General features: G+C 44.1%; 1 protein-coding gene across 4 annotated transcripts in view; it reads right to left on the bottom strand.

The window, feature by feature from the left end:
- The window catches only part of VPS13C (vacuolar protein sorting 13 homolog C), a 492,503-nt gene that overhangs the window by 143,141 nt on the left and 323,468 nt on the right, over nt 1-25,894 (bottom strand). For all 4 annotated transcript variants that reach the window (XM_075345525.1, XM_075345526.1, XM_075345527.1 and 1 more), the window contains 4 exons: nt 23,020-23,167; nt 21,248-21,366; nt 20,505-20,674; nt 19,674-19,918 (listed from right to left, as the gene is read on the bottom strand). In XM_075345525.1, the coding sequence (XP_075201640.1) occupies nt 19,674-19,918; nt 20,505-20,674; nt 21,248-21,366; nt 23,020-23,167 (682 nt within the window). The remainder of the gene's footprint in view (nt 1-19,673; nt 19,919-20,504; nt 20,675-21,247; nt 21,367-23,019; nt 23,168-25,894) is intronic.

Below are 25,894 nucleotides of genomic sequence, written 5' to 3'. Positions count from 1 at the left end.
AATAGGTGTGATTTTAAGCGATATTTGTTTATTATGGACCAAGGTGCAATGTCTAGACAATCCATGTAATAGATAACCGATTTTAATATTATGTCTATGGGAATTTAAACGGTTATGCAAGGGCTGAGTAGTTCTCCCAATATACTGAAGTCCGTAATCACAGTCTATTAGATAGATAAGATAATCTGACTGGCAAGTTAATCTTTGTTTTATAGGAAATTATTCCGTGCCAGTAGAGGAGGAAAAATAACAATGCTTATGTTGGTTGTATGGTGCTACAACATAAGCAATTGTTTACAAGGCATCTAAAACCGCCTGTTTGTGCTTGTGTAGGATGGATATGTTTTTTAGTTTTACCCATCGCTCTCAGCCTACTTGGGGCCAAAATATTTTTAACAGTTTGTGCCCTGCGATATTTGATCCCTGGATGTTGAGGTATAATCTTATTCAGGACGGGATCACCTTGTAGGATATGCCAATGTTTGTTCAGGACTCTTTATAGTCAGGTTATCCACACTAAATGTGGTGATGAAATTAGAAGAAAATTTTGAAATATTCATTTGGCAGGAAGATTTATTATTATTTGCTCGTATTAGATTAGTTTGTTCCAAATTTTGTGTGTCCATATAAGCCTTTTTAACTAGCCCCGTGGGATATTTTTTCTTCAGGAATTTTTCTCTTAATAATCCTGCCTGAAGCTTGAAATCATCATCCCGTGTGCAATTCCTTCGAACCCTCATGTACTGATTTTTAGGGATGTTCATGAGCCATTTGCTGTAATGATTACTAGAAAAATTTATAAAACCATTACAATCGACCTTTTTGAAAAAAGTCTTAGTGAGAATCCTTTTAATGGCATGAAATAATGTTAAATCTAAAAAATGAATGCTCGCTTTCTTAACCACATACATTTTTTTTTTTCAATCAGAATATAATAAAAAAAGAAAATAAACTCCTTTTTTAATATACATAGAAAAGGATAATGTTTTCTATTCTTTGCTAATTTATACTATAACTCTTATTCATGAAGCAAGATGGATTGAATTTATGAACTATAAATCTTATGACGTTACTTTAAATTAACCATGTGTTCCTCACGCCGTTTTTTTTCTGTTTGGTGGGTTGTTCTATGACGCGCATGAATCATTGACGTGTATGACCCAAGGTATATATATTTCTGTATGTTCTTTGCCATTATCTACTTGTCCTGAGGAAGGGGGCAGAGACACCTGAAACGCGTAGACTTGTACTTCTTCAATAAATGACCTGAAAATTATTCACTTAATTCAATGGTGATAAGTGCGGCGATGATCCCTGATTTTCTTTAGAAGTTTCTGTAAAAATAGCATTTAGCAGAGCTCAGACAGCTAACCCTGCCCACATCACAGCTCTCTGTGTACATTGTCTATTGACAGCGAGCTGCTTTTCAGAGGAGAGAGCATGGTTGGTCTAGCAGGCCCATGAGCTGTACTCCTAGTGATCAAACAATCATTGTAAATAAATAAGAGCACACGGACTAATAAGTGACATCACTTAAATCTGTGTCTCGGCCATTTTCTCCTGTAGTCTTCAGTTGGCCTAGCAAAAACCTGCTGACAGATTCCCTTTATGTAAAAATCTGTTAAAAGAGGAAAAAAAGGCAGGGTTGTTTACTGAATATTAAAAAGTCTGAATTCTAGTATAAAAAGTTATTTGGGAATTGCGTTCCGCAAGTTAAATTTAACTCCTTAGTGACCGGGCCAAAGTGTTCAAATCTGACCAGTGTCACTTTATGTGGCAATAACTCTGGAGTGCTGTGATTTTGAGACAGTTTTTGTGACACATTTTACTTTAGGTTAATGGTAAATTGAGGACAAAATCTTTTGCATTTATATATTAATATATCAGAAATTTGGCCAAATTTAATTTGTTTTTGCAATTTTCAAACTTTGATTATCCATTGAATCCAGGGACACCACACCAAAAAGTTCAAAAATAACATTTACTTTTTGTCTGCTTTACATCAGCACCATTTGTAAGTGTTATTTTTATTTTGTTAGGAAGTTTAAAAATGCAGCTGAAATTTCTCATTTTTTTCAAAGAAAATTTACAAAACATATTGTTTTGTTTTAGAGAACTATTCAGGTTTGAAGTGATTTTGGAAAAACCCTCAATAATAACATTGTAAAAACAGCACCCATCATAATCAAAACTGCTGGTTGGTAGTTTATTAACCCTTCATGTGCTCTTCAGGAATTAATCCAGAGTGGCATGACCGGAAAAAAAAAGGTCATTAACAATTAAATGTTGCTAACTTCATAACAGGTCACTATAGCCAACAGACTGGAATGTTATTATTTGGCCTTGAATTGCCATGACCAACATCAGGACCACAAAGTCATGATCTTGCGCTGCCTATGGGGTTAAAGAGGGAGCTCCTATACTGTTAAATATCTCGATACCATAGTCCCTATTGACTGTAGCATCAAAGGGGTTAAAGGGAACCAATAACCAGGATTTTTGTATATAATCTAAAGCCAGTGCTATACTGGCACTAACAGGCTGATTCTCTAAATACCTGTAGTGGTCAGCTCGGATGTTTAGGTTTTGAAATCCAAGAAAGTAAAGTTTATAAAATGAGTTGCTTGTTGAGTGACAGCAGCAAAGGACCAGATAATATATTCATAGTTATTCCCTCCCTTTGTTAGAATTAGCATAAGTATTATACAATCGATTTAAATGCGGTTATAATCATGTGACCAGAAGGGGCAGGGCCTCAGCCAACATAGGCACCGCCCCTTCTGGTCGCATGTGTATGACCTCACACAGGTCCTGAAAGTCAAACATTAAATCAATTGTATAATACTTATACTAATTCTAAAAGGGGGAGGTGATAACTATGAATACTCCCCAAAGCTATTATCTGATCCTCAGCTGCTGTCACTCAAGAAGCTGATGATTTTATTAACTTTACCTTCTTGGATTTTAAAACTTAAACATCCGAGCTGGCCACTAAAGGTACAGTGCCTACAAGTAGTATTCAACCCCCTGCAGATTTAGCAGGTTTGATAAGATGCAAATAAGTTAGAGCCTGCAAACTTCAAACAAGAGCAGGATTTATTAACAGGTGCATAAATCTTACAAACCTACAAGTTATGTTGCTCAGTTAAATTTTAATAAATTTTCAACATAAAAGTGTGGGTCAATTACTATTCAACCCCTAGGTTTAATATTTTGTGGAATAACCCTTGTTTGCAATTACAGCTAATAATCGTCTTTTATAAGACCTGATCAGGCCGGCACAGGTCTCTGGAGTTATCTTGGCCCACTCCTCCATGCAGATCTTCTCCAAGTTATCTAGGTTCTTTGGGTGTCTCATGTGGACTTTAATCTTGAGCTCCTTCCACAAGTTTTCAATTGGGTTAAGGTCAGGAGACTGACTAGGCCACTGCAACACCTTGATTTTTTCCCTCTTGAACCAGGCCTTGGTTTTCTTGGCTGTGTGCTTTGGGTCGTTGTCTTGTTGGAAGATGAAATGACGACCCATCTTAAGATCCTTGATGGAGGAGCGGAGGTTCTTAGCCAAAATCTCCAGGTAGGCCGTGCTATCCATCTTCCCATGGATGCGGACCAGATGGCCAGGCCCCTTGGCTGAGAAACAGCCCCACAGCATAATGCTGCCGCCACCATGCTTGACTGTAGGGATGGTATTCTTGGGGTCGTATGCAGTGCCATCCAGTCTCCAAACGTCACGTGTGTGGTTGGCACCAAAGATCTCGATCTTGGTCTCATCAGACCAGAGAACCTTGAACCAGTCTGTCTCAGAGTCCTCCAAGTGATCATGAGCAAACTGTAGACGAGCCTTGACATGACGCTTTGAAAGTAAAGTACCTTACGGGCTCGTCTGGAACGGAGACCATTGCGGTGGAGTACGTTACTTATGGTAATGACTGAAACCAATGTCCCCACTGCCATGAGATCTTCCCGGAGCTCCTTCCTTGTTGTCCTTGGGTTAGCCTTGACTCTTCGGACAAGCCTGGCCTCGGCACGAGTGGAAACTTTCAAAGGCTGTCCAGGCCGTGGAAGGCTAACAGTAGTTCCATAAGCCTTCCACTTCCGGATGATGCTCCCAACAGTGGAGACAGGTAGGCCCAACTCCTTGGAAAGGGTTTTGTACCCCTTGCCAGCCTTGTGACCCTCCACGATCTTGTCTCTGATGGCCTTGGAATGCTCCTTTGTCTTTCCCATGTTGACCAAGTATGAGTGCTGTTCACAAGTTTGGGGAGGGTCTTAATTTGTCAGGAAAGGCTAGAAAAAGAGATAATTAATCCAAACATGTGAAGCTCATTGTTCTTTGTGCCTGAAATACTTCTTAATACTTTAGGGGAACCAAACAGAATTCTGGTGGATTGAGGGGTTGAATAATAAATGACCCTCTGAATAAACTTTTCACAATTTAAAAAAAAAAATAAAAAAAGAAATAACATTCTTTTTTGCTGCAGTGCATTTCACACTTCCAGGCTGATCTACAGTCCAAATGTCACAATGCCAAGTTAATTCCAAATGTGTAAACCTGCTAAATCTGCAGGGGGTTGAATACTACTTGTAGGCACTGTATGTATAGAATCAGCCTGATAGTGCCAGTATAGCACTGGCTTTAGGTTATATAAGAAACTCCTGCTGTTTGGTTCCCTTTAAGCGGCCACGGTTGGTGCCAACACAATCGTGATCAATGGGTGTTTGATATAGCGTACAGCCGACAGCTGCTGCTTTTTCCCCCAGTCGGGGATACTATTCACTTATATCTCAGGTCTGTAAAAACGTATTGCTGGTCACTAAGTGTTTAAAATCCATATTTCAGTTTTTAAACAGATCTAATCATATACTTAAAGTTAAAAAATAACAGATTAGTAAAGAATTAACTCAGATTTACATTCATAATTCTAATGGTGCTATTGGAGCCAGCCAACAATCTTGTTAACCGATACATCCTTAAAAGTCAGGTAGAGCTCTCATAACGCAGAGCGGCATTTTCTCTACATTAGATTACTGTACAGTGTCTGGTGAAAAGCTGATAATTGAAATTTGTATTCTGGAAAGTAAGTTCTGTACAAACATTTAGACAGCAAAGAATGCTGAGAGATTTCAGCTCAATAGCCTGCACAATTGTGAATAAAGCTCAGACCTGTATTAATATTTTGAATAATTTTCCACCCAAAAATGCCTCTATAAGCTGGCCGGTGAGTTTGTGGCTGTATGTTGGAATTAAATGAATGTTTTAACAGATTCTTTGTTTTCAATGATTATCTGGATAGTTTTACCAGGTTTTCCTCTCCATATCTTCACTTAAAAAGGGAAACTGTCAGCAACCCTGCCCCCAATCCTTGCACCCTGACAAACTGCTAATACCACTTTATAAATAAAAGCTTAAATAGCTGCATTTTATTGCACAGCACATGGGTTGGATTTAGGGAATACTCAATATGTCTAGAAACGTCAATGAAGAACAAAGTATAAGGTTTACAGTAGTCAGACCAGGGACACTTCCCTGGTTAAAACATCTATTCAGCGAGTTGTTTTTTTTTTTTTGTGGTTTAATTCTAAAAGGCCCCTTCCCCTGATATTACACTTACCCTCCGGCTTTTTCAGTGTCGAGCCAGTCCTGTGGCGCCATCTTGTGCCCGTAACTTCTGGCTGTCCAGACGTCAGAAGTTATGTCACAAGACCTCAATACATGTCTATGAGAGCCAACGAGTCCAGAATAAGGCTCTCAGAGTTGTATTGAGTTGTGACCCCTGGCACGCTCCATGAAACACTGGACCAGCCGGCAGGTCACAAATTGCTAAAGAAGAACTGGAGCAGCGGTGACCGAAGATGGAGCCTCCGGAGGAGGAGAATAAGATAGGGAAGGGGGGGGGGGGGACTTGGATTTAAAGCAGTAAAGCACCACTCGAGTGGTACAATAAAAAAAAATGCTGGAGTGGTGGTTTAATGAATGCACTGTGGATGCGATTTTATTATTAGCACACAAGTCATTAAAAATTGTCTTTATTAAACCTATGATTTAAAGGGATTGTCCCACAAACAAAGTTCATTTTAATCAAAAGATCTAGTGATAATAATATGTTCCACAACTGGATGTGCTTACAAAAAAAAGTTCCTGCTTATATCAGCTATATAGGTGCCCCTGCTATGAACTGTGTAATCTCTGTATCTGACTGTACAGAGACATGGTCTGATCATACCACAGATCCTGGCCAGGAAGAAAAAAAAAAGTATACAGATATGACAGCATGGAATCACATATAATTATTTCTTTGAGGTAAATCGACTTTTTGAAAACAGACGGATAAATGCTTTACCTCACAAAAAGAAATCAGATACAATACCATGATGTGCCATCTATATACTCTATTTTTGTGTTTTTCCTCTGCAGCTGTGGTAGGATCAGACCATGTTCCTGTACGGTCAGATACATTACACAGTACATAGCAGGGACACATATAAAAGATAATCTCCGCACAGGAACATTTTTGATTTTTTTTTTTAAAACATACAATTGTGGAAACTATTATCCCAATATCTATTGATTAAAATTACCTTTATTTGATGGAAAACCCCTTTAACTTGTTTGCCTGTCACTTTGGGTGAATAGGTGAAAACTACTGACATGCTCCCTTTAAATACTTAAAGTAGAATAGAATACATCGAGCTTTTAAAGGCTTGCAGTGGAGCAATACTCCATCAAGGAGCAGAATGAAGTTTTACTTTCTGGTCTTTTAAGACAGAAGTGATTTCATGGGAGTTATACAGGAGCTTTTCTTGATTTTGTCACACCCTTTACCAATTAGAGAGGATATCTGATCAATGATCACATTTAAAGGAGGGGTGCTTTTTTCTACCAGAAGTGTACAGTTATACTGCCTGCACCTAACAGTCAAGAATCAGTGGTATAAACTACTATTATGTCTCGGATAGAAAATTTTAGTACTGCTGTGATAAGCTTGTAGAAAGACACCGAAACGGAAGCACATTGTAAAAGGACGTGATAAATACAAACCCCGGTCATTGCTTCACTTCCAGTCTAATAAACGGCAAAGCCAAGATCACTTCATCTGCCACTGCTAATTACTAGTTGTACATAGTGTTCTCTTCCGTATCACCCACGGTTGGCAGAGGCAAGTCATATGAGCCAAAATCTATTTTTGCAGTCTAGCTTGAGTATTAGTAATTTCCTTTCAGTCGGGCAGTATTTACACCAATGAGTGATTGACTAAGGGAACATATTTGCATTTCTAGGCACCAACATCCTCTGACCACAAACATTAATCAGTAGCCCGGATTTCATTTTTACATCAAACTAGAGCGCTCTAACTGAAGAATGCATTTCAGCGGAAGCCTAGATTTGCAGGTTTCCTGTGATGAAGAAAGGGTGCTCTCATTTTGCTTTTTTGGTATCCAGCAGCCCACAAATACTGTACATAAAAGTCACCAGGGTTAAAGGACACGAAGAGGTAGAAATACGATCATTCCCTTAATGGAAATTGAAATAGATAACAACCATCTGCATAGGGTATGTACATGTGGCAAGTGTGAATGAGCATCAATAAGATGGATGTAACCATCTGTGTATGTAAGACGAGATGAATTCCAGCATTCCTCTAGATTACGTCAAGAAGTAATAATTGACTCAATAGTTTGCGTCATCAGATGGTTCTTCAATGGATTAACTTGTATCTTACAGTCCACTCAAAAGGCAAGAATTTGTTAACCTAGACCCAATGTGGTTTATCTGCCTCAGATTGTGCTTGCTATGGGGGATTTTATAATTTTCATAGGATATCCCACTGCAGTATCACAGCCTTGAAGGCAGGAATACGTTATGTAGGCTGTACTTGGATTAGGACATTGTGCATACTGGTGTAGGGTGGCTTATGGTTCATCCTCTCTTACTGAAATGTAGTATTCCCAGTTAGAGCAGAGGCTACAGATTGGACACTGTGTGGGCAAGTTGTACAGGTCCACTCTGGCTCTTAATGCGTACTCCTCATTTCATGCAATTCATGAGCATAAGATATCATTTGTGTGTACATGAGGAATAACACCATTTCTGGGCATTATATCAAATATCTAATTTTCACTACTCTCTGAGCTAGAGGGTGGAGACCAGCGGTTATGTTTGCTATACACAACACAGAGAGACATAAGTGATTCCAGCTCTTATTCTCCGTCGCAAATGTTCAGAAACTGCAACATGGAAGACAATATACAGTGGTTCTGAGCCAAATGTGAAGTGCAATGATCACGTCTGTAAAACCGTGAATAAATAAAAACACATTTTCTGTAAACTGCAGCTCAATCTGCCTGGTCTCATAGGCTAGGTTTGCACACTGCGTCTTTTTGACGCTGCGTTTTTGGCCACTAAAAACGCACCTGCGTCGAAAAAACGCATCAAAAAACGCATGCGTTTTTGCCGCGATTTGGTGCGTTTTGCTGCGTTTTTCATCTCTGCGTTTTGCTGCGTTTTTCCAATGCATTGCATGGGGGGAAAACGCAGAAAAACGCAGGAAAGAACTGACATGTCCATTTTTTTTTTTTAACTCAAAAACGCAGGTAAAAAAACCAGATGTGTGCGGACAGCAAAAATGAAAACTCATGCTGGGGAAGCAAAGTACTGCAGTTTTGGAGGCCAAAAACGCACCCGAAAAACGCGCAAAAACGCCGCGAAAAACGCACTGTGCGCACATAGCCATACTGTGGTCTATAATCTGACACCTCATTGTTCCGGCAGTCCATTTTGCTTTGACTGAGAAGGATTTAAGTTGCTTATCAGAGTGTATGGTAAACACAGAAGGTAGGGGAAGAAGTGGCTTATAAGTAGAGATGACCGGACCTGTGGAAGTTCAGGTTCTGCGGGGTTCAGCTGTACTTTAGATAAAGCTTGGTTCTGAACCTAAACTTGCCCTGAACTTCATTGAAAGTCACTGATTGGCAGTTTGGCTCTGCGTCCATATACAGCCAGGCATAAACAGATCACTTCTGGGGGAGAGATGCAGGATTTTCTTTTTGTGCACATACTACACTCTGCTTTTACCCCCAGTGTGAGCCATTCAGACACAGTAAGCGGCTCGCATTAGGCTGAGCACAGACCTCACTCAAGCACAGCGCTGATCGTTCCAGTAGTTTGCATATTTTTTTGTAAAGTTTGAGTTCAGTACGAACACCGAACTTTAAAGTTTGGGAGTGCTCAGCTATACTTATAAGCCGATTTCTCTGATAAGATTCTCTGATACAAGATCTTATTAAAAAAATATTGTACTTTTGACTTCCGCAATATTTTTTTTTTTTAAATGACAATGACCATTTTAAAAAGACCAAGTCAGCTGATCCAAGCTGCCCAAACCACGAGCATTATGAATCAGAGCCTGGATTCACAATTAGAACGAAGCATAGCTTTTTCTGAAACGCCCCAGTATTTCAGAAAATATACTGTAAGCTGTAAGATCTGGTTGGGGACCAATGCGGGAGTACAGACTTAGCCTGGCTTCCCAGTGCCACTCTGGGTAATTACCAAGCATTTCCCTCATAGGCAATAACCTGCAGAAGTGCTGGGGAGTTATGTTTTTTGCTGAATCTTTAAAGTATATTTTCTCTGAAATGACAGCATTTCAGAGAAAATACACCTGTCTGCAGTCATGCGTCCAGGCTCTGATTCATGCTTCGCACGGTTTGGGCAGCATGAGTCAGATAACAGTTTAAAGTAATGGGTCAGGATGAACTCCGGTCACTTCTTATATGAGATGTCTATTCTAAAATCTTTCACCAAGGTGATAGTTTTTTCATGCTCAAACCTTAATCATTCCTGAATTGTTGAATTACCAGTTTACTCTTCTGATGAATCAATATAAATAAAGAGCAAACAAATTAAATAAAAGCATGCCAAAGAGCAACTAAAAGTATCTGCCATTCATAGATTGAAAGAGTGAGGGCTCATGTGTCAATGTAGCAGCGATCTTTTACATCTTTCTGTGTACAATGCGTTCATGTTTTTATTAAATACCAAAAAAAAGAATTTTGTTTACTTACCGTAAATTCTTTTTCTTATAGTTTCGTCTTGGGAGACCCAGACCTTGGGTGTATAGCTTCTGCCTCCGGAGGACATACAAAGTACTACACCTAAAAGGTGTAGCTCCTCCCTCTGAGCCTATACACCCCCTGGTGAACCAGTCACAACCAGTTTAGTGCAAAAGCTGAAGGAGAATAGCCACCCACAAGTAGAACAGAGCAAGATCCGGAACAACCGGAGACTCTGTTCACGACAACACCATGTGAAAACACACGGAACAAGGAAATTGCCAACAGGCAACAGGGAGGGTGCTGGGTCTCCCAAGACGGAACTATAAGAAAAAGAATTTATGGTAAGTAAACAAAATTCTCTTTTTCTTTAACGTTCCTTTGGGAGACCCAGACCTTGGGACGGTCCAAAGCAGTCCCTGGGTGGGAAATAAACAAAAAAAACTAAGAAGTAGGCAGAAACCTAACTTCACAAATGGGCGACCGCCGCCTGACGGATGCGTCTGCCCAAGCTCGCATCTGCCGAAGCATGAGCGCATGCACTTGGTAGTGCTTCGAGAAGGTATGCAGGCTAGCACAAGTGGCAGCCTGACAGACTTGCTGAGCCGTAGCCTGGTGCCGAAAAGCCCAAGAGGCACCGACAGCCCTGGTCGAGTGCGCTTTGATCCCCGGCGGGGAAGGAGCATGCGAACTTTGGTAGGCGTCCGAAATGGTCGACCTAATCCAACGGGCTAAGGTCGGCTTAGAAGCAGGGAGGCCCTTGCGCCGACCTATGGTTAGCACAAAAAGAGAGGTACACCGCCTAAGCGCAGCGGTGCGAGACACATAGATCCGGAGAGCACGCACCATATCAAAGAGTATGTAGAGCTTTTTCAAAGCGATGAACAGGGGACGGACAGAAGGAAAGTAAGGTAATGTCCTGGTTAAGGTGGAAGGGAGAAACCACCTTAGGAAGAAAGTCCGGAGTCGGACGGAGAACCACCTTGTCTTGATGAAAGACTAAAAAGGGTGACTTCGAGGAGAGCGAAGCCAAATCAAAAACTCTCCTGAGAGAAGTTATAGCAACCAGAAAGGCCACTTTCTGTGAGAGACGATACAAAGAAACCTCCCTAAAGGGCTCAAAGGGGGGTTTCTGCAAGACCGTGAGAACAAAGTTAAGGTCCCAGGGGTCCAAGGGCCGCCGGTAAGGCGGGATGATGTGAGACGCGCCCTGCATGAAGGTGCGGACCTGAGCCAGCTGAGCAAGACGCCGCTGGAACAGGACTGACAGGGCCGAAACCTGTCCCTTGAGAGAGTTGAGGGACAGACCTAGCTGCAGACCGGACTGTAGAAAAGACAGACGGGTCGGCAAGGAGAATGGCCAAGGAGAATGGCCGGTAGAGCGACACCAGGACAGGAAAATTTTCCAAGTCCTGTGATAGATCTTAGCGGACGAAGACTTACGGGCCCGAGTCATAGTGGAGATGACTTCAGGGGGAATACCAGAAACCGTCAAAATCCAGGACTCAAGAGCCACGCCGTCAATTTGAGGGCCGCAGAAATCGGCCGGAAGAACGGACCTTGCGATAGTAGGTCTGGACGGTCCGGAAGAGGCCACGGCATCTCTACGGACAGTTGAAGCAGGTCCGGATACCAAGCTCGCCTGGGCCAGTCCGGTGCAATGAGGATGACTCGACGACCCTCCATTCTGATCTTGCGCAGGACTCTGGGCAAGAGGGCTAGAGGGGGAAACACGTAGGACAGACGAAACTGGGACCAGTCCTGAACCAGAGCGTCCGCGGCGAAGGCCTGAGGATCGTGGGAGCGAGCCACGTAGACAGGAACTTTGTTGTTGTGACGGGATGCCATTAGGTCCACGTCCGGAGTGCCCCATTTGCGGCAGATCGACTGAAATACTGCCGGATGCAGGGACCACTCACCACCGTCCACGCTTTGACGGCTGAGATAATCTGCCTCCCAGTTGTCCACGCCTGGGATGTGGACTGCGATTATGGTGGACCTGGAGTCCTCCACCCATTGAAGAATGCGTTGTACCTCCATCATTGCCAGGCGGCTGCGTGTCCCGCCTTGATGGTTGATGTAGGCAACCGCTGTCGCGTTGTCTGACTGGACTCGAATGTGCCTGCCCGCCAGCAGATGGTGAAATGCTAGGAGAGCTAGAAGTACGGCTCTGATTTCCAGCACATTGATTGAAAGGGCTGACTCGGACGGAGTCCAAGTGCCCTGTGCTCTGTGGTGGAGACATACTGCTCCCCAGGCGGATAGACTGGCATCCGTGGTGAGAATCACCCAGGACGGGGCCAGGAAGGAGCGCCCTTGGGACAGGGAGAGGCGCCGAAGCCACCACTGAAGAGAGCTCTTGGTCCGTGGCGACAGAGCCACTGACTTGTGTAAGGAGGAAGGCCGCTTGTCCCAACAGCGGAGAATGTCCAGCTGCAGGGGGCGCAGATGGAACTGGGCAAAGGGAACAGCCTCCATGGACGCCACCATTTGACCCAGCACCTGCATCAGACGCCTGAGGGTATAACGGCGGGGCCTCAGGAGAGAGCGCACCGCCAACTGGAGTGACAGCAGTTTGTCTAAGGGCAACTTCACATGTGCCGGCAGAGTCTCGAACTGCATCCCTAGGTATGTGAGACTCTGGGTCGGAGTCAGAGTGGATTTGGGAAGATTGACAAGCCACCCGAATTGGGCTAGAGTGGCGAGAGTGAGCGAGACACTCCGCTGACAGTCTGCGCTGGATGGCGCTTTGACTAGAAGGTCGTCCAGGTAGGGGAGCACTGCCAACCCCTGAAGGTGCAGAACCGCAATCACGGCTGCCATGACCTTGGTGAAAAACCGAGGGGCCGTGGCTAACCCGAAGGGAAGAGCCACGAATTGGAAATGATCATCTCCTATTGCAAAGCGTAGCCAACGCTGGTGTGAAACCGCAATGGGCACATGCAGATAGGCATCTCTGATGTCGATGGACGCCAGGAAATCCCCTTGGGTCATTGAGGCAATGACTGATCGCAGGGACTCCATGCGAAAGTGCCGCACCCGAACATGTTTGTTGAGAAGCTTGAGATCCAGGACGGGCCTGAAGGTACCGTTCTTTTTGGGAACTAGGAAGAGGTTTGAGTAGAAACCTCTGAACCGTTCCCGGGCGGGAACTGGTACAATTACTCCGTTGGCCTGCAAGGCTGCCACGGCCTGTGAGAAGGCGGCGGCCTTGGAGCAGGGGGGAGTTGAGAGAAAAAATCTGTTTGGCGGGCTGGAAGAAAATTCTATCCTGTAGCCGTGAGAGATGATATCTCTCACCCACTGATCGGAGACGTGTTGGAACCAAGCGTCGCCAAAGTGGGAGAGCCTGCCACCGACTAAGGACGTTGCTGGAGCGGGCAGAGAGTCACGAGGAGGCTGCCTTAGTGGCAGAACCTCCTGTGGTCTTCTGTGGACGCGCTTTTGAGCGCCAGTTGGATTTCTGGTCCTTAGCTGAGTTAGCGGACGAGGCGGAGGGCTTAGAGGACGATCAGTTGGAGGAACGAAAGGAGCGAAACCTCGACTGAATCCTACCCTGGGCAGGTTTCCTGGTCTTGGTTTGTGGCATGGAAGTACTCTTCCCGCCAGTAGCCTCTTTAATAATTTCATCCAGCTGTTCACCGAACAGCCGGGAACCAGCAAAAGGGAGCCCAGCAAGTTACTTCTTTGAAGAAGCATCTGCCTTCCACTCTCGAAGCCACAAGGTCCTGCGGATAACGAGGGAATTAGCCGAAGCCACCGCAGCGCGGTGAGAAGCCTCCAGCATGGCAGACATGGCATAAGAAGAAAAAGCTGAAGCTTGAGAAGTTAAGGCAACCATCTCGGGCATAGATTCCCTGGTGAGGGAATGCATCTCCTCCAGACTAGCAGAGATGGCTTTGAGGGCCCACACTGCTGCAAAAGTTGGAGGAAACGCGGCCCCCACCGCTTCATACACGGATTTGGCCAGAAGGTCAATCTGACGGTCAGTGGCATCCTTAAGGGAAGTGCCATCAGCCACCGACACAACGGTCCGGGCTGAGAGCCTAGACACTGGAGGGTCTACCTTTGGGGAGTGAGCCCACTCCTTGACCACCTCAGGTGAAAAGGGAAAACGGACATCAGAACCACGCTTTGGGAAGCGTTTGTCAGGACAGGCCCTGGGTTTGGTCACACTGAAAACTGGAGTGGTTAAAGAACACACTCTTTACTCTCTTAGGCGAGGTAAACTGGTGCTTTTCTGCCAGAGAGGGTTGCTCCTCTGATACTGGCGGATTGAGATCCAGTACAGAATTAATGGAAGCAATCAAGTCACTAAATTCTGAGTCACCCTCGGAAGGATCAATGGGGCACATGGAGTTAGCCTCCGAGCCCCCTGTATAGGCATCCTCCTCATCCTGCGAGACCTCAGCCCTTGAATCAGAGCCACGAGATGAGGAGGGAGAGGGAACCCTGCGGAGCCTCTTAGACGGACGGGGTCCGTGCCCTGATGATGAATCCTCTGTGAGCTCCAGTCCTAAAGACCCCTTAGCAAGAGCATTAGAGGCACCCTGTGAAGGGGGCTGATGCATATTCATCAAAGTCCTGCACAGAAGTCCCATGGACTCAGCAAATGACTGGGAGATAGACCTAGAAAAGGACTCTACCCAGGCCGGGGGTTCAGCCACATGTGCAGGAGCAGCCTGAGAGACCACTGGAGCCGAGACCCCAGGCCGTGGCACCTCCAAGTTAGAGCAGACCTCACAATGTGGATAGGTGCTTGCTTCAGGCAGCGGAAGCTTACATGTAGCACATACAGCATAAAGCTTTGGAGCCTTGCTCCTTGTGTGAGACATGCTGCCTGAGTGGGGGGAAACAGGTTCTATAAAGGGAATGAATCCCAGGGAGAATGTAGCAGAGGTCCACAACCGGAGACCGGCTGTGGCTTACCAGACCGCTGGAAGCGGTGTTGTGTGCCCTCCAGATCCCGAAGCCCGGACCCCCAATGCACAGCACCTCAGCAGGGATGCAGAGTGCAGGACGGGCCAGAACAGAGTGAAACCTGCCCAAGAAAATGGCCGCCAAGCGAAGAGAGGGGGCGGAACCTTGGGCGTCCCTGTAGGAAGGGCGGAATCTGGAGGGCCATAGAGGCCTGCAGGGGGGGGGGGGGGGGAGTCGCACACAAGCAGTGAGGAGGGTCCCTCCCCTGTGCAGGACGGCCACCGGCAGGGGCCATGCCTGTCCCTCAGCATGAGTGACATGCGAGGGCCGGTAACAGAAACTAGGCCTCCGGCGAAGCCGGGGCCTAAATTTAAGCAGCGAGGCCGACGCGCAGGCACCATCGGCGCGGTTCTCGAGCGAAAAGCCAGAGGACCGGCCGGAAATGCTAAAAAACACAGTAAACACACTCTCCCCCCACAATAAATGACAGGGACCCCCAACATATGAACGTCTCAAGGTACTTAGCTGCTGAGACGCAGGGCCAGGTCCCTGGGGGTGAGTGCTCCGGTCCAGCAGGGTCCTCAAGGGGCTGTGGCCGGAGACCGGTCTCCTGCCAGGCATGGAGACCGTGCTGGCTCCCTCTTCAATCCAGAGCCCAGGAGGGATGGTGAAGGAGCACGGCAAATCAACCTTGCAACACCACCGACACAGTGGGGTGAGAAGGGACATGCCGGGAGTCCAGACGTGGACCCGCAATTCTTCAATCTTCTTCCAAAAAAAGGAAAAAAGGAAAAAATCATATGAGAACGCATGTGTGGATGTATGCCTCCTGAACACAAAGCGAAAAACTGGTTGTGACTGGTTCACCAGGGGGTGTATAGGCTCAGAGGGAGGAGCTACACCTTTTAGGTGTAGTACTTTGTGTGTCCTCCGGAGGCAGAAGCTATACACCCAAGGTCTGGGTCTCCCAAAGGAACGTTAAAGAAAAGTTATGTTCAGCTGTAATAAGATTATGTTCAAGACCCAGACTAAAGTGAATCTGTCCTTTTCTACAGTATAACGACTGCATATATTCATTCTGCCAGCATTCAAAGTGATTGCCTCACAGATTTCTGCATAAATGAAACAGACTGTTCTTTTGAAAATCTAAACTAGGTTAAAACGAGGACATAAAACAAAAACTCTTAATTAACTCTTCTGAAGAGAGAAGCTTAGGAGAAGACGTTGAAGCGACATGAACCTGACCTGCTCTATTTAGTGCGCGCTTTGTTCTGCTCCATGTTGTGAAATCAGAATGGAAAAAGGTTACTAGGCTTCACAAAATTATGAAAGAAGTGGGGTGTTCTGTTCCATAGAAAATCTAATTAAATCTGTAGCAGAGCTTGACATCAGGAGGTTTATTACAGGGACGTATCTGGGTCAATAATTGATGTTTACTATTGTGACACGCTAGTGTCACATGAGGAGGAAGAAATAGAATATAAGCTTTTCTCTAAGCAAGTAGCTGATTAATGTGAGTCACACAATGAGAAACATCTGCTTCATACTGTAAAGGCAAAACCCATCCCTACAGGTCAAATCCCTATTCCCAAAATTAGCTCCCATGCCTCAGACTACGGTGTGCTTTGTCTATAAGCTCCACTAATGGTAAATACAGAGGCCGTTCTCCATGTTCTCTAAGTCATCATTCATTCTGAAGTTACAATGCATTAGGTGCTGCTCATCTCCGTCACATCCCCTTTAAAGGGAACCTGTCAGCAGAAATGTCCCCTAAAACCTAACAGATTCCCCCTCTGCAGCTCCTGGGCTGCATTCTAGAAAGGTCCCTGTTATGATTGTGCCCACTTTCTGACCAAAAAAAAGTGTTTATAAAGTTGTACCTTTTTGGCTTCGGATTCGGTAAATCTGACACGGGGGCGGGCTGCCTGATGGCCGTTATTCTGCCCCCTGGTCCTGTATGCCGCCCCCATCGCTGATTTCCATACTTCTGGACGCCGCCCACTGCTCCAGCCATCCCCGCCCATGCCCAGTGCCAGTCTCACGGGACTGAGCAGTGTGACCGCTGGTGACGTGTGCGCAGACAAGTGATTATGGACGGGACTGTGACTGTTATCAGCAAGTACCCGCCCATAATCTCGTGAGCGCGCAAACCTCTCCAGCGGTCACACTGTGCTCAGTGTAGATGCTAGACTGTATGGGCTGCTTCCAGGGATGACGTCCCTTTGTCACGTGATAGTATTTTGAACACGCCCCTATCACGTGACAAAGGGACGTCATCCCTGGAAGCAGCCCATACAGTCTAGCATCTACACTGAGCACAGTGTGACCGCTGGAGAGGTTTGCGCGCGCACGAGATTATGGGCGGGTACTTGCTGATAACAGTCACAGTCCTGTCCATAATCACTTGCCTGCGCACACGTCACCAGCGGTCACACTGCTCAGTCCCGTGAGACTGGCACTGGGCATGCGCGGGGATGGCTGGAGCAGTGGGCGGCGTCCGGAAGTATGGAAATCAGCGATGGGGGCGGCATACAGGACCAGGGGGCAGAATAACGGCCATCAGGCAGCCCGCCCCCGTGTCAGATTTACCGAATCCGAAGCCAAAAAGGTACAACTTTATAAACACTTTTTTTTGGTCAGAAAGTGGGCACAATCATAACAGGGACCTTTCTAGAATGCAGCCCAGGAGCTGCAGAGGGGGAATCTGTTAGGTTTTAGGGGACATTTCTGCTGACAGGTTCCCTTTAAAATGGGATCCCACGAAAGTGAGTTCCAACATCACTGGAATGGCACCTGCACCGGGTGGGGGGGGCTATGAGCATGAATAAGACATAGCGTCAAAACGCTTTGTTCTATCAATATAGGTGGCTATGTGGGGGCTCACACTGTATATAGACAGGCTATGTAGGGGGCTCACACTGTATTTAGGAGGTTGTGTGGGCACTCATAGTATATAGGAGGCCGTGTGTTGGATCACATAAGGGAATGTCAACATACTTCATTCTGTTCCTTATTAAGGGATACAATTAATACTAATAAAACAATTATTAATTTGTTCATATTAATATTAACTTCAGCCTATTGGTTCGGCCCTCTCCAACAATCACGGTCTGTCATGTGGGCCTTCAGGAAAATGAATTGCCCATCCCTGTCTTAACACAATTGCTTGGCAAAGAGAAATGGGAGAGTTTAATTCCAGTGTTAACTTAACAGATGATTGGGGGGATGCACTCTAGACCCCAATAGTAGTCTCCATAGCTGCAAATAATAAAATGATACAGCTGTACACTATTTATACATTACATATCAGAATTAACTCTTTCCAGGCTATACAGAATGGGCAGAGTACCACAAGACTGCTGTCATAGGTGGCATACTCCCATGCTGATTTCAGGCATCTTATATGGGTTTGTTCTGAGATTCAAAGATTTTGGGCTTTAGATATATACATTTTATAACAAGTAATAAAGGCCCCTATAGATTACACAGCTGAGCCATGTTTATTCCATATCTTAGATGAAGAACTATGGTTTCATCATGATAGGATTTTCCTATGAGAAGCGCTGTTTATGGGCGGGAAAGCCTCCCCTCCATAGCTCAATGGAAAAACTAGTAAATACTGTAGTTTCATAGGAAAATATAGTTTATAAAAATATACTGCTCTCAAAAAGTGTGAGGAAAGTGGTGTCACTTGCCTATTACCCAATCCTCAGTTGCAGCACTTACTAAAAAAGAGAACATTTTTATGCAAGCTACAAATTCTTGCAAAGTTTAGTGATAAAAGCTCTGGCTCTTTAAGATGCTGAATTCAGAGTCTGCTTTATAACTATGTCAGTACACCTGACAAAATTCATTATGATTTATTAAAGCCCCTGGCTGAAGAAATTCTGGGGAGGGTGCTCGATAGTTGATTATTAATAAACACCATTAGAAAGACCATTGTAAAGTTATATGGATCCTCATCATAGTACACTTAGGCCATGTGCCCACGCTGCGGAAAAATTGCGGAATTTGCCGCAATTTGTTTTGCTGAAATTCCACGAAGATTTCAAAAATCCGCAGTACAGCGAGTCCCCAGCCATTTCTATGGCATTTGGGGAGTGCTGTGCCCATGCTGCGTTTTTTTTCCACAGCGGAAATGATGTGGATTTCCCTGTGGAAACACCTGCAACATGTCAATTATTCCTGTGGCTTTTTCCGCGTGATCCTATACTTACCTGCCTTGATAGCAGACACCGAAGTCACTTCTTCCGTGCAGAGGAGCGCAGTGAAGCCAGGAGCAGGCAGCAGGAGGTGGGCGGGGCCTGCACGAGCTCCGGTCATGTGACAGCCAGAGCTAGTTCAGGCCCGCCCACCTTCTCCTGCACAGTGCAGACAGACACGGCCGAAAAGTGAAGTGCTGCGTAATGGAGGCAAGTATGAAGTCCCCGATCACTGCAGCTCTTGTTCTGCATTGAGGATGCAGTGCCGAAGCCATGGTACTGTGTTCTCAATGCAGAATGACCGCAGCATATCTGCAGGACATTCCACAATACATCCGCAGCATGAAAACAGACAAAGTTGTGCTGCGGATATATCCGCATAACACTTTCCCCGTGGGCACATAGCCTAATGTTTTGCTATGTTTTAGGATATCTTTTATAATGAATTTTAACTAATGCAGAATTGTTGATTGTTTAATAACTATATATACTGCATACCTCCTCTGACAGCTTTTGCCTTGGTTGGAGTGGTTGGCCTGGAATGGATATGCAGAGGTTTTTCTGTGGCCGGACTCTGAGGCATGGCTTGAATAAAGAAGTCTGCTACAGTCATTAGGAATTCCACACTTGCGCACACATAGAGTTTCTCTAAGATGGCCGTGATGGAACGCTCTTGTCCTACTTGCTTGTAGTTTATATCAATCATACTGCGTGTGCAAGAGGCATCTTTCTGGTCAATCATTCTAGTAAAGATTAAATGATAGGTCAGTCAAGGTAACATTCTTTATACATGTAGAGGCTCAGGAACAGTTTTTATTTTAAGTAAATCTAGAGCAATAATGTACAAGCTAAGTAAAGGGTCAATCATTGATTTAATTTATTATTCTTTCTTTACCTGTGCCCAGAGTATAGAAGGATAAATCTTAGCGACAAACATATAATCAAGGTCCCTAAACACAACAGAAAAAAAAGTCAAGTAGGATGATCCTAACAACTGGAGATGAAGGAATGTTCGTGTCGACTCATCAGCTGTTTGTTTAAAAAAAAAAAAAAAAAGATCATTCATGTTGGTTTTTTCAACTGATCATTAACACTGGCTTTATGATCGGCTGGAAAAAATTCAACATGGGTGATGCAGTCCGAGAACTATTTTTATCAGCTAATGAATGGCCGTTTGTTGGTATTGATTGGTATCATGCGATTTGTAATCCATGAGAGCACATTTCAAAGAATTGCATTGACAAAAAGAAGCATCAAGATTACATTGATTAGAGGAAAAGAAAAGCTTGTAACACAACAAAAGACAAACTGAAAAGTCTCTTGACAGACCTGGAAGTGGCCCTGGTCACTTCTTCCCTTAGATCATCAAGAGTGCAAAATTTGAGTTGAAATGAAAAGTCCATTGAGCTGTCTGCATTCATCTGTCCTGAAGAAGACAGAAGATGAAGCCTCAGTTCTCCTAGGCGTAAGTTTTCATTATGAAGCCAGTCAGAAGCCACCTAATAAAAAAAACAAACAAAAACAACAACACATCATCCAGAAAGCTGGTATATTAACTGGGCTTCCTCAAATCTCAATCCCATGGCAATATAATGGTCAATCCTCAAAATGCAGGAGTACAAACAAAAACATGGAAATTGTGATAAAGCTCATGCACTGATTGTACAAGAATGGGCTTTGATCAGTCACAATTTGGCCCAGAAGCCGATATCAGCATGCTAACGCGATTTGCTGAAGTCTTGAAAAAGAAGGGTCAACAATGTAAGTATTGAGTCTTTGTATAAACTTGATGTATTTGTCAATAAAAGTCTAAAAATCTTATTAAATAATGGAGTGACAGAAACCATAGAAACATTTCACTAAAAGATCTAAAAAAAAACAAAACACTGAAGCAGGAAACTTTCTAAATACCAAAGTTTAGTTTCAAAACTTTTGGCCACGACTGTCCTGTGAATATGTATTTTCTAACAGATGTTTAGGACAAACGCCCCTCTAAAATATTTCCATCAATAAATTAAAACCACCATTGTAAAGGTAGATATATATGTTGGGGATGTAAAAGATGTACCCACCTTCCTAATATCATTATTGTAGAGCACAATGGAGAGGGATTCAAAATTAAAGCCAAACTTTAGCGTTACAGCTACTGTCTCATCGCTGGACTCCTGGGCAGAGTCACAGTCTGTTGTTTCTGTAGAAAATAACAAAACACATTTTATTGTCCAGTGAGAACAAATGCTGATGAATAAACAGTGATAAATAAAAAAGCTTGGTCTGAAGTGATAAGGTTTTATTCAAATACTTTTTTATGAATATTCAAATAAATATACAACTTTTCCCATCAATTTTTCATGGTAATTCCAGTTTATAGTGAAACTGTCAACTAGCTTTGCCCGACTACATCAGAGTCAAAAGCCTAAATCAGACACAGGCAAAGTGTGGCCATTGGGCAACATCTGGCCCTTTGGCTGTTCCAGTCTGGTGCCCAGACTGAGACACCTGATTGGCTGAAAATGGTGACCCACGAGCCAAACCATGCCTTTCCCCGCCCATGTCAGAGCAGAGGTTAATGGGAGCAAGGCAGGATGAGTATTTTACATGTGTTTGTTCCTGTTTATAGGGAGGCTGTATGGGAGTTCACACTGTATATAGAGGGCTATGTGAGCGCTCAAACTGTATATAGGGGTTTCATACAATATACTGAATAGGAGAGGTTATGTGAGGGCTCGTATTGTATATAGGGAGACTGAGATTCATACTGTATATAAGGGGCTTTGTGAGTGCTCATACTATATATATATATATATATATATATATATATATATATATATATATATATATATATATATATATATAGATAGAACGGTTAGAAGGATCATAATAGGGGGCTATGTGGCAGCTCATACTGTATATAGGTGGATTTTGTGGCGGGTCATTGTATATAGGGGCTATGTGGGTGGATTATTCTATATATAGGAGTACTGTGTGGTTACTCATTGTATACCTAGGGAGGCTATGTGAGGTCTCACACTGTATATAAGGGAATTGTGTGAGGGCTCATACTGTATCTAGGGAGGTTATATGAGGGCTCATTGTATATTGGGGGACTATGTGGAGGGTCATACTGTATCTAAAGAGGTTACACGAGGGCTCATACTGTATATATTGGGGCTATGGTAGGGACTCATACGTTATATAGAGGGACCATGTGAGAGCTCATACTGTACACAGAGGGACTGTGAGAGGGCTCATACGGTATATTGGGGGATATGTGGAGACTCATGCTGTATATAGAGGGACTGTGTAGGCTCATACGGTATATAGAAGGGTGTCCGCATACTTCATTCTGCTTAATATTAAGTGATACAATTATTAAAATTAAATAAATATAAATAATGTTAATATTGAGCAGGATTAATTTAATCATATTGGTTTGGCCCTTGAGAACAATGAGTCTCATGTGGCCCCTTGGGAAAATTAATTGCCTACCCCTGGCCTAAATCATAAAGAAGGAAACACATCCAGTTGTTATCCAAGAATAGTCAAGTGGCTGCTAGACAGCACCGAAACTAAATATGTGGAAGGAAATATTTACCAGCAGACCTGTCTGAAGTATAAAGTTTATGTTAACCAGAGACAAGCAATCTAAACTAAATTACTGAGTCGCGTCATAAAACCTCATTGCATGTATAATTGCTATACTTGAAGATAACACTGAGGAGGACAAAAAAGACCAATTTTTTTTCTTATAATTATCTGGCAAAACAGATTACATTTCCTGCAAATATTAAGTTCTGCTTTTTTCAAACTGAGTATAAAACAATTATTCATTTCTTGACTGTACCGGTTTGTTTACAAGACACATTTGTCTCTCTCATAACTCTCTTCACCGCTTCGGATGTTGGGGGTGCACTAGGAAGTGATGGCGTTTCAGCAAGGTTCTCAAAAAGGACACCCAATAAGATGGTGAGATCATCCTGACTCAATGCAATCTAAAAGAAGTAACTGTATTATTATTATATACACACAGCATACATTATACTTTAAGTATTATCTAGTTAAAAAAATAGCCACATATAAGACAAACCCTAGTCATTTAAAGCGGTAACAGAATTAGCAGAGCGAATGCCTTCACAAATCTTATTTCAGGTTCTCGGACTTTAAAATGATAAGGTTGAATTTGCTGATCATCAATTTGTATTTTTTCAAAATCTTTCAGGCGGATTTAATCTGGAATGAACATACCATACTGCAATGTAAAAATGACATTGCTGTGCGCATGTTCAGTCTTTCCTACTATTAACTGTTTCAGGGAATGAAAACTGTGAAGCTATTAAAAGACCTTCAATTGCCTCCGTCTCATCTCTTTATTCCTTGGTTCCTAATTTGTATAACAGTTCTATATTGTTTATTTCATGATTTTGGCCAAACTCAATCAAAAACTTGTCTAATTTTCATTGTACTGATTCTGTTCATGTGTAAGATTAAAGCAAAGTTTAGATTTTTTTTAAAAAAAGACCTTTAAAGTTTTATATTATATAAAACCTTATATATTTTTCTACTAACAACAACTAAGGGTATTTTCACGCTTGCGTTAGTCGCAATCCGCCGCTTTGGAAAACAGCACAATCCGTTAACGGCTTGCGCTGTTTCCCATAGACTTGTATGGACGACGGATTGCGAATATTGTGTCTGCGTTGCATCCGCCGGCTGACGCTGAGTCGTTATTTTGACTGAGCGTCGGCCGGATAGAATGCAGCAGGTTGTGTTTTTAGTGATACAAGGTGGATTTCACCGATTCCTCTTTGGAACACTAGCTGACTTAATAATCATTTACTAGATGCTTAAGAGAGTAGGCTAAGGGGTGCTTCACACACAGCGAGCTCGCTGCCGAGATCGCTGCTGAGTCACGCTTTTTGTGACGCAGCAGTGACCTCATTAGCGATCTCGCTGTGTGTGACACTGAGCAGCGATCTGGCCCCTGCTGCGAGATCGCTGCTCGTTACACACAGCCCTGGTTAGTTTTCTTCAAAGGCGCTCTCGCACTGTGACACACAGATCGCTGTGTGTGACAGCGAGAGAGCGACGAATGAAGCGAGCAGGGGAGCAGGAGCCGGCATCTGGCAGCTGCGGTAAGCTGTATCCAAGATAGACATCGGGTAACCAAGGTGGTTACCCGATATTTACCTTAGTTACCAGCCTCCGCAGCTCTCACGCTGCCTGTGCTGCCGGCTCCGGCTCTCTGCACATGTAGCTGCATTACACATCGGGTTAATTAACCCGATGTGTACTGTAGCTAGGAGAGCAAGGAGCCAGCGCTAAACAGTGTGCGCGGCTCCCTGCTCTCTGCACATGTAGCTGCATTACACATCGGGTTAATTAACCCGATGTGTACTGTAGCTAGGAGAGCAAAGCTAAGCGGTGTGCGCTGGTAACTAATGTAAACATCGGGTAACCATACCCGGTGTTTACCTTAGTTACCAGTGTCCGCAGCTTCCAGACGCCGGCTCCGTGCAAGCGCAGGGTCGCTTGCACGTCGCTGCTGGCTGGGGGCTGGTCACTGGTCGCTGGTGAGATCTGCCTGTTTGACAGCTCACCAGCGACCATGTAGCGATGCAGCAGCGATCCTGACCAGGTCAGATCGCTGGTCGGATCGCTGCTGCATCGCTAAAGTGTGAAGGCACCCTTACAGAGAATTCCCTAAATCCGCAATGTGCCAATATAATACACTGCTCACGAACTAATAAGGCTGTGTGCTCACGCTGTGTTTTTCCTGTGAGGTTCCTTGCATATTATAATCAATCCTGCAAAAAAAAAAAAGGCATCCAAGCAAAGTCTATGAGATTCCTGACTTGCTATGCACATGTTGCAGATTTTTTCCTTGCAGATTTGGGTGTAGAAAAAAAAACTGCATCATGTCAATTCTTTCCGCTGTTTTATTTGTGTCTGATATAATCCACTGCAGTGCTCGTGCACTGCAGGGTATTATATCAGACACAGGAAAAAAATTATATGTCAGTGCTACACTCGCAGCTCTGATACTTCACTTCACACACCATGTATCGGTATGGTCGGTAAGACTATCAGTAGCTCAGTAACTTGGGGCCGTCATGGTGACAACCTAGGATTCCCATGTCAGTGACCATCTCCCTGTGATCATATTAGAGGGACCTGATCACCAGGGAGTGGTAAGAAATTCCTCTCCCTGTCTCCTAAATGCTGCAATCACGATTGATCACAGCATTTAGGGGGTTAAACTGCAGGGAGCTACGCGGGCATCGCTCTTGCCAGTGAGAGCCGGGTCTCAGCTGTAACATCAGCTGGAGACCTGGGGGTACAGCGCAGGAACCCCCCGGATCACTAGGATATAAAAACCTCATTAAAAAGTGCATAAAAAAATCCTGCGAAGACTCAATTAAAAAAAAAAAACTCGTTTTTTTTCTGCTGCATTTTTCCTGCCAAAACATGCAGTTTTGTGTGCAGAAAATCTGCACACAAATCTGCTAAGTGGGAACATGCCCTAACAGTGCTTCTGCTATATGGTCCGTGTCAGTGCTTCCTGTCAGTATACATTGCACTTTAACCAATGATAGTCTATGTGGACTCATGGTTAAAGGCCGCTTTACATGCTACGACATCGCTCAAGCGATCTCGTTGGGGTCACGGAATTTGTGACGCACATCCGGCCGCTTTAGCGATGTCGTTGCGTGTGACACCTA

This window comes from Anomaloglossus baeobatrachus, chromosome 4 (assembly GCF_048569485.1).
Source record: "Anomaloglossus baeobatrachus isolate aAnoBae1 chromosome 4, aAnoBae1.hap1, whole genome shotgun sequence".
In the NCBI taxonomy this organism is placed as follows: domain Eukaryota; kingdom Metazoa; phylum Chordata; class Amphibia; order Anura; family Aromobatidae; genus Anomaloglossus; species Anomaloglossus baeobatrachus.
This window is presented reverse-complemented; position numbering and strand designations above follow the sequence as displayed.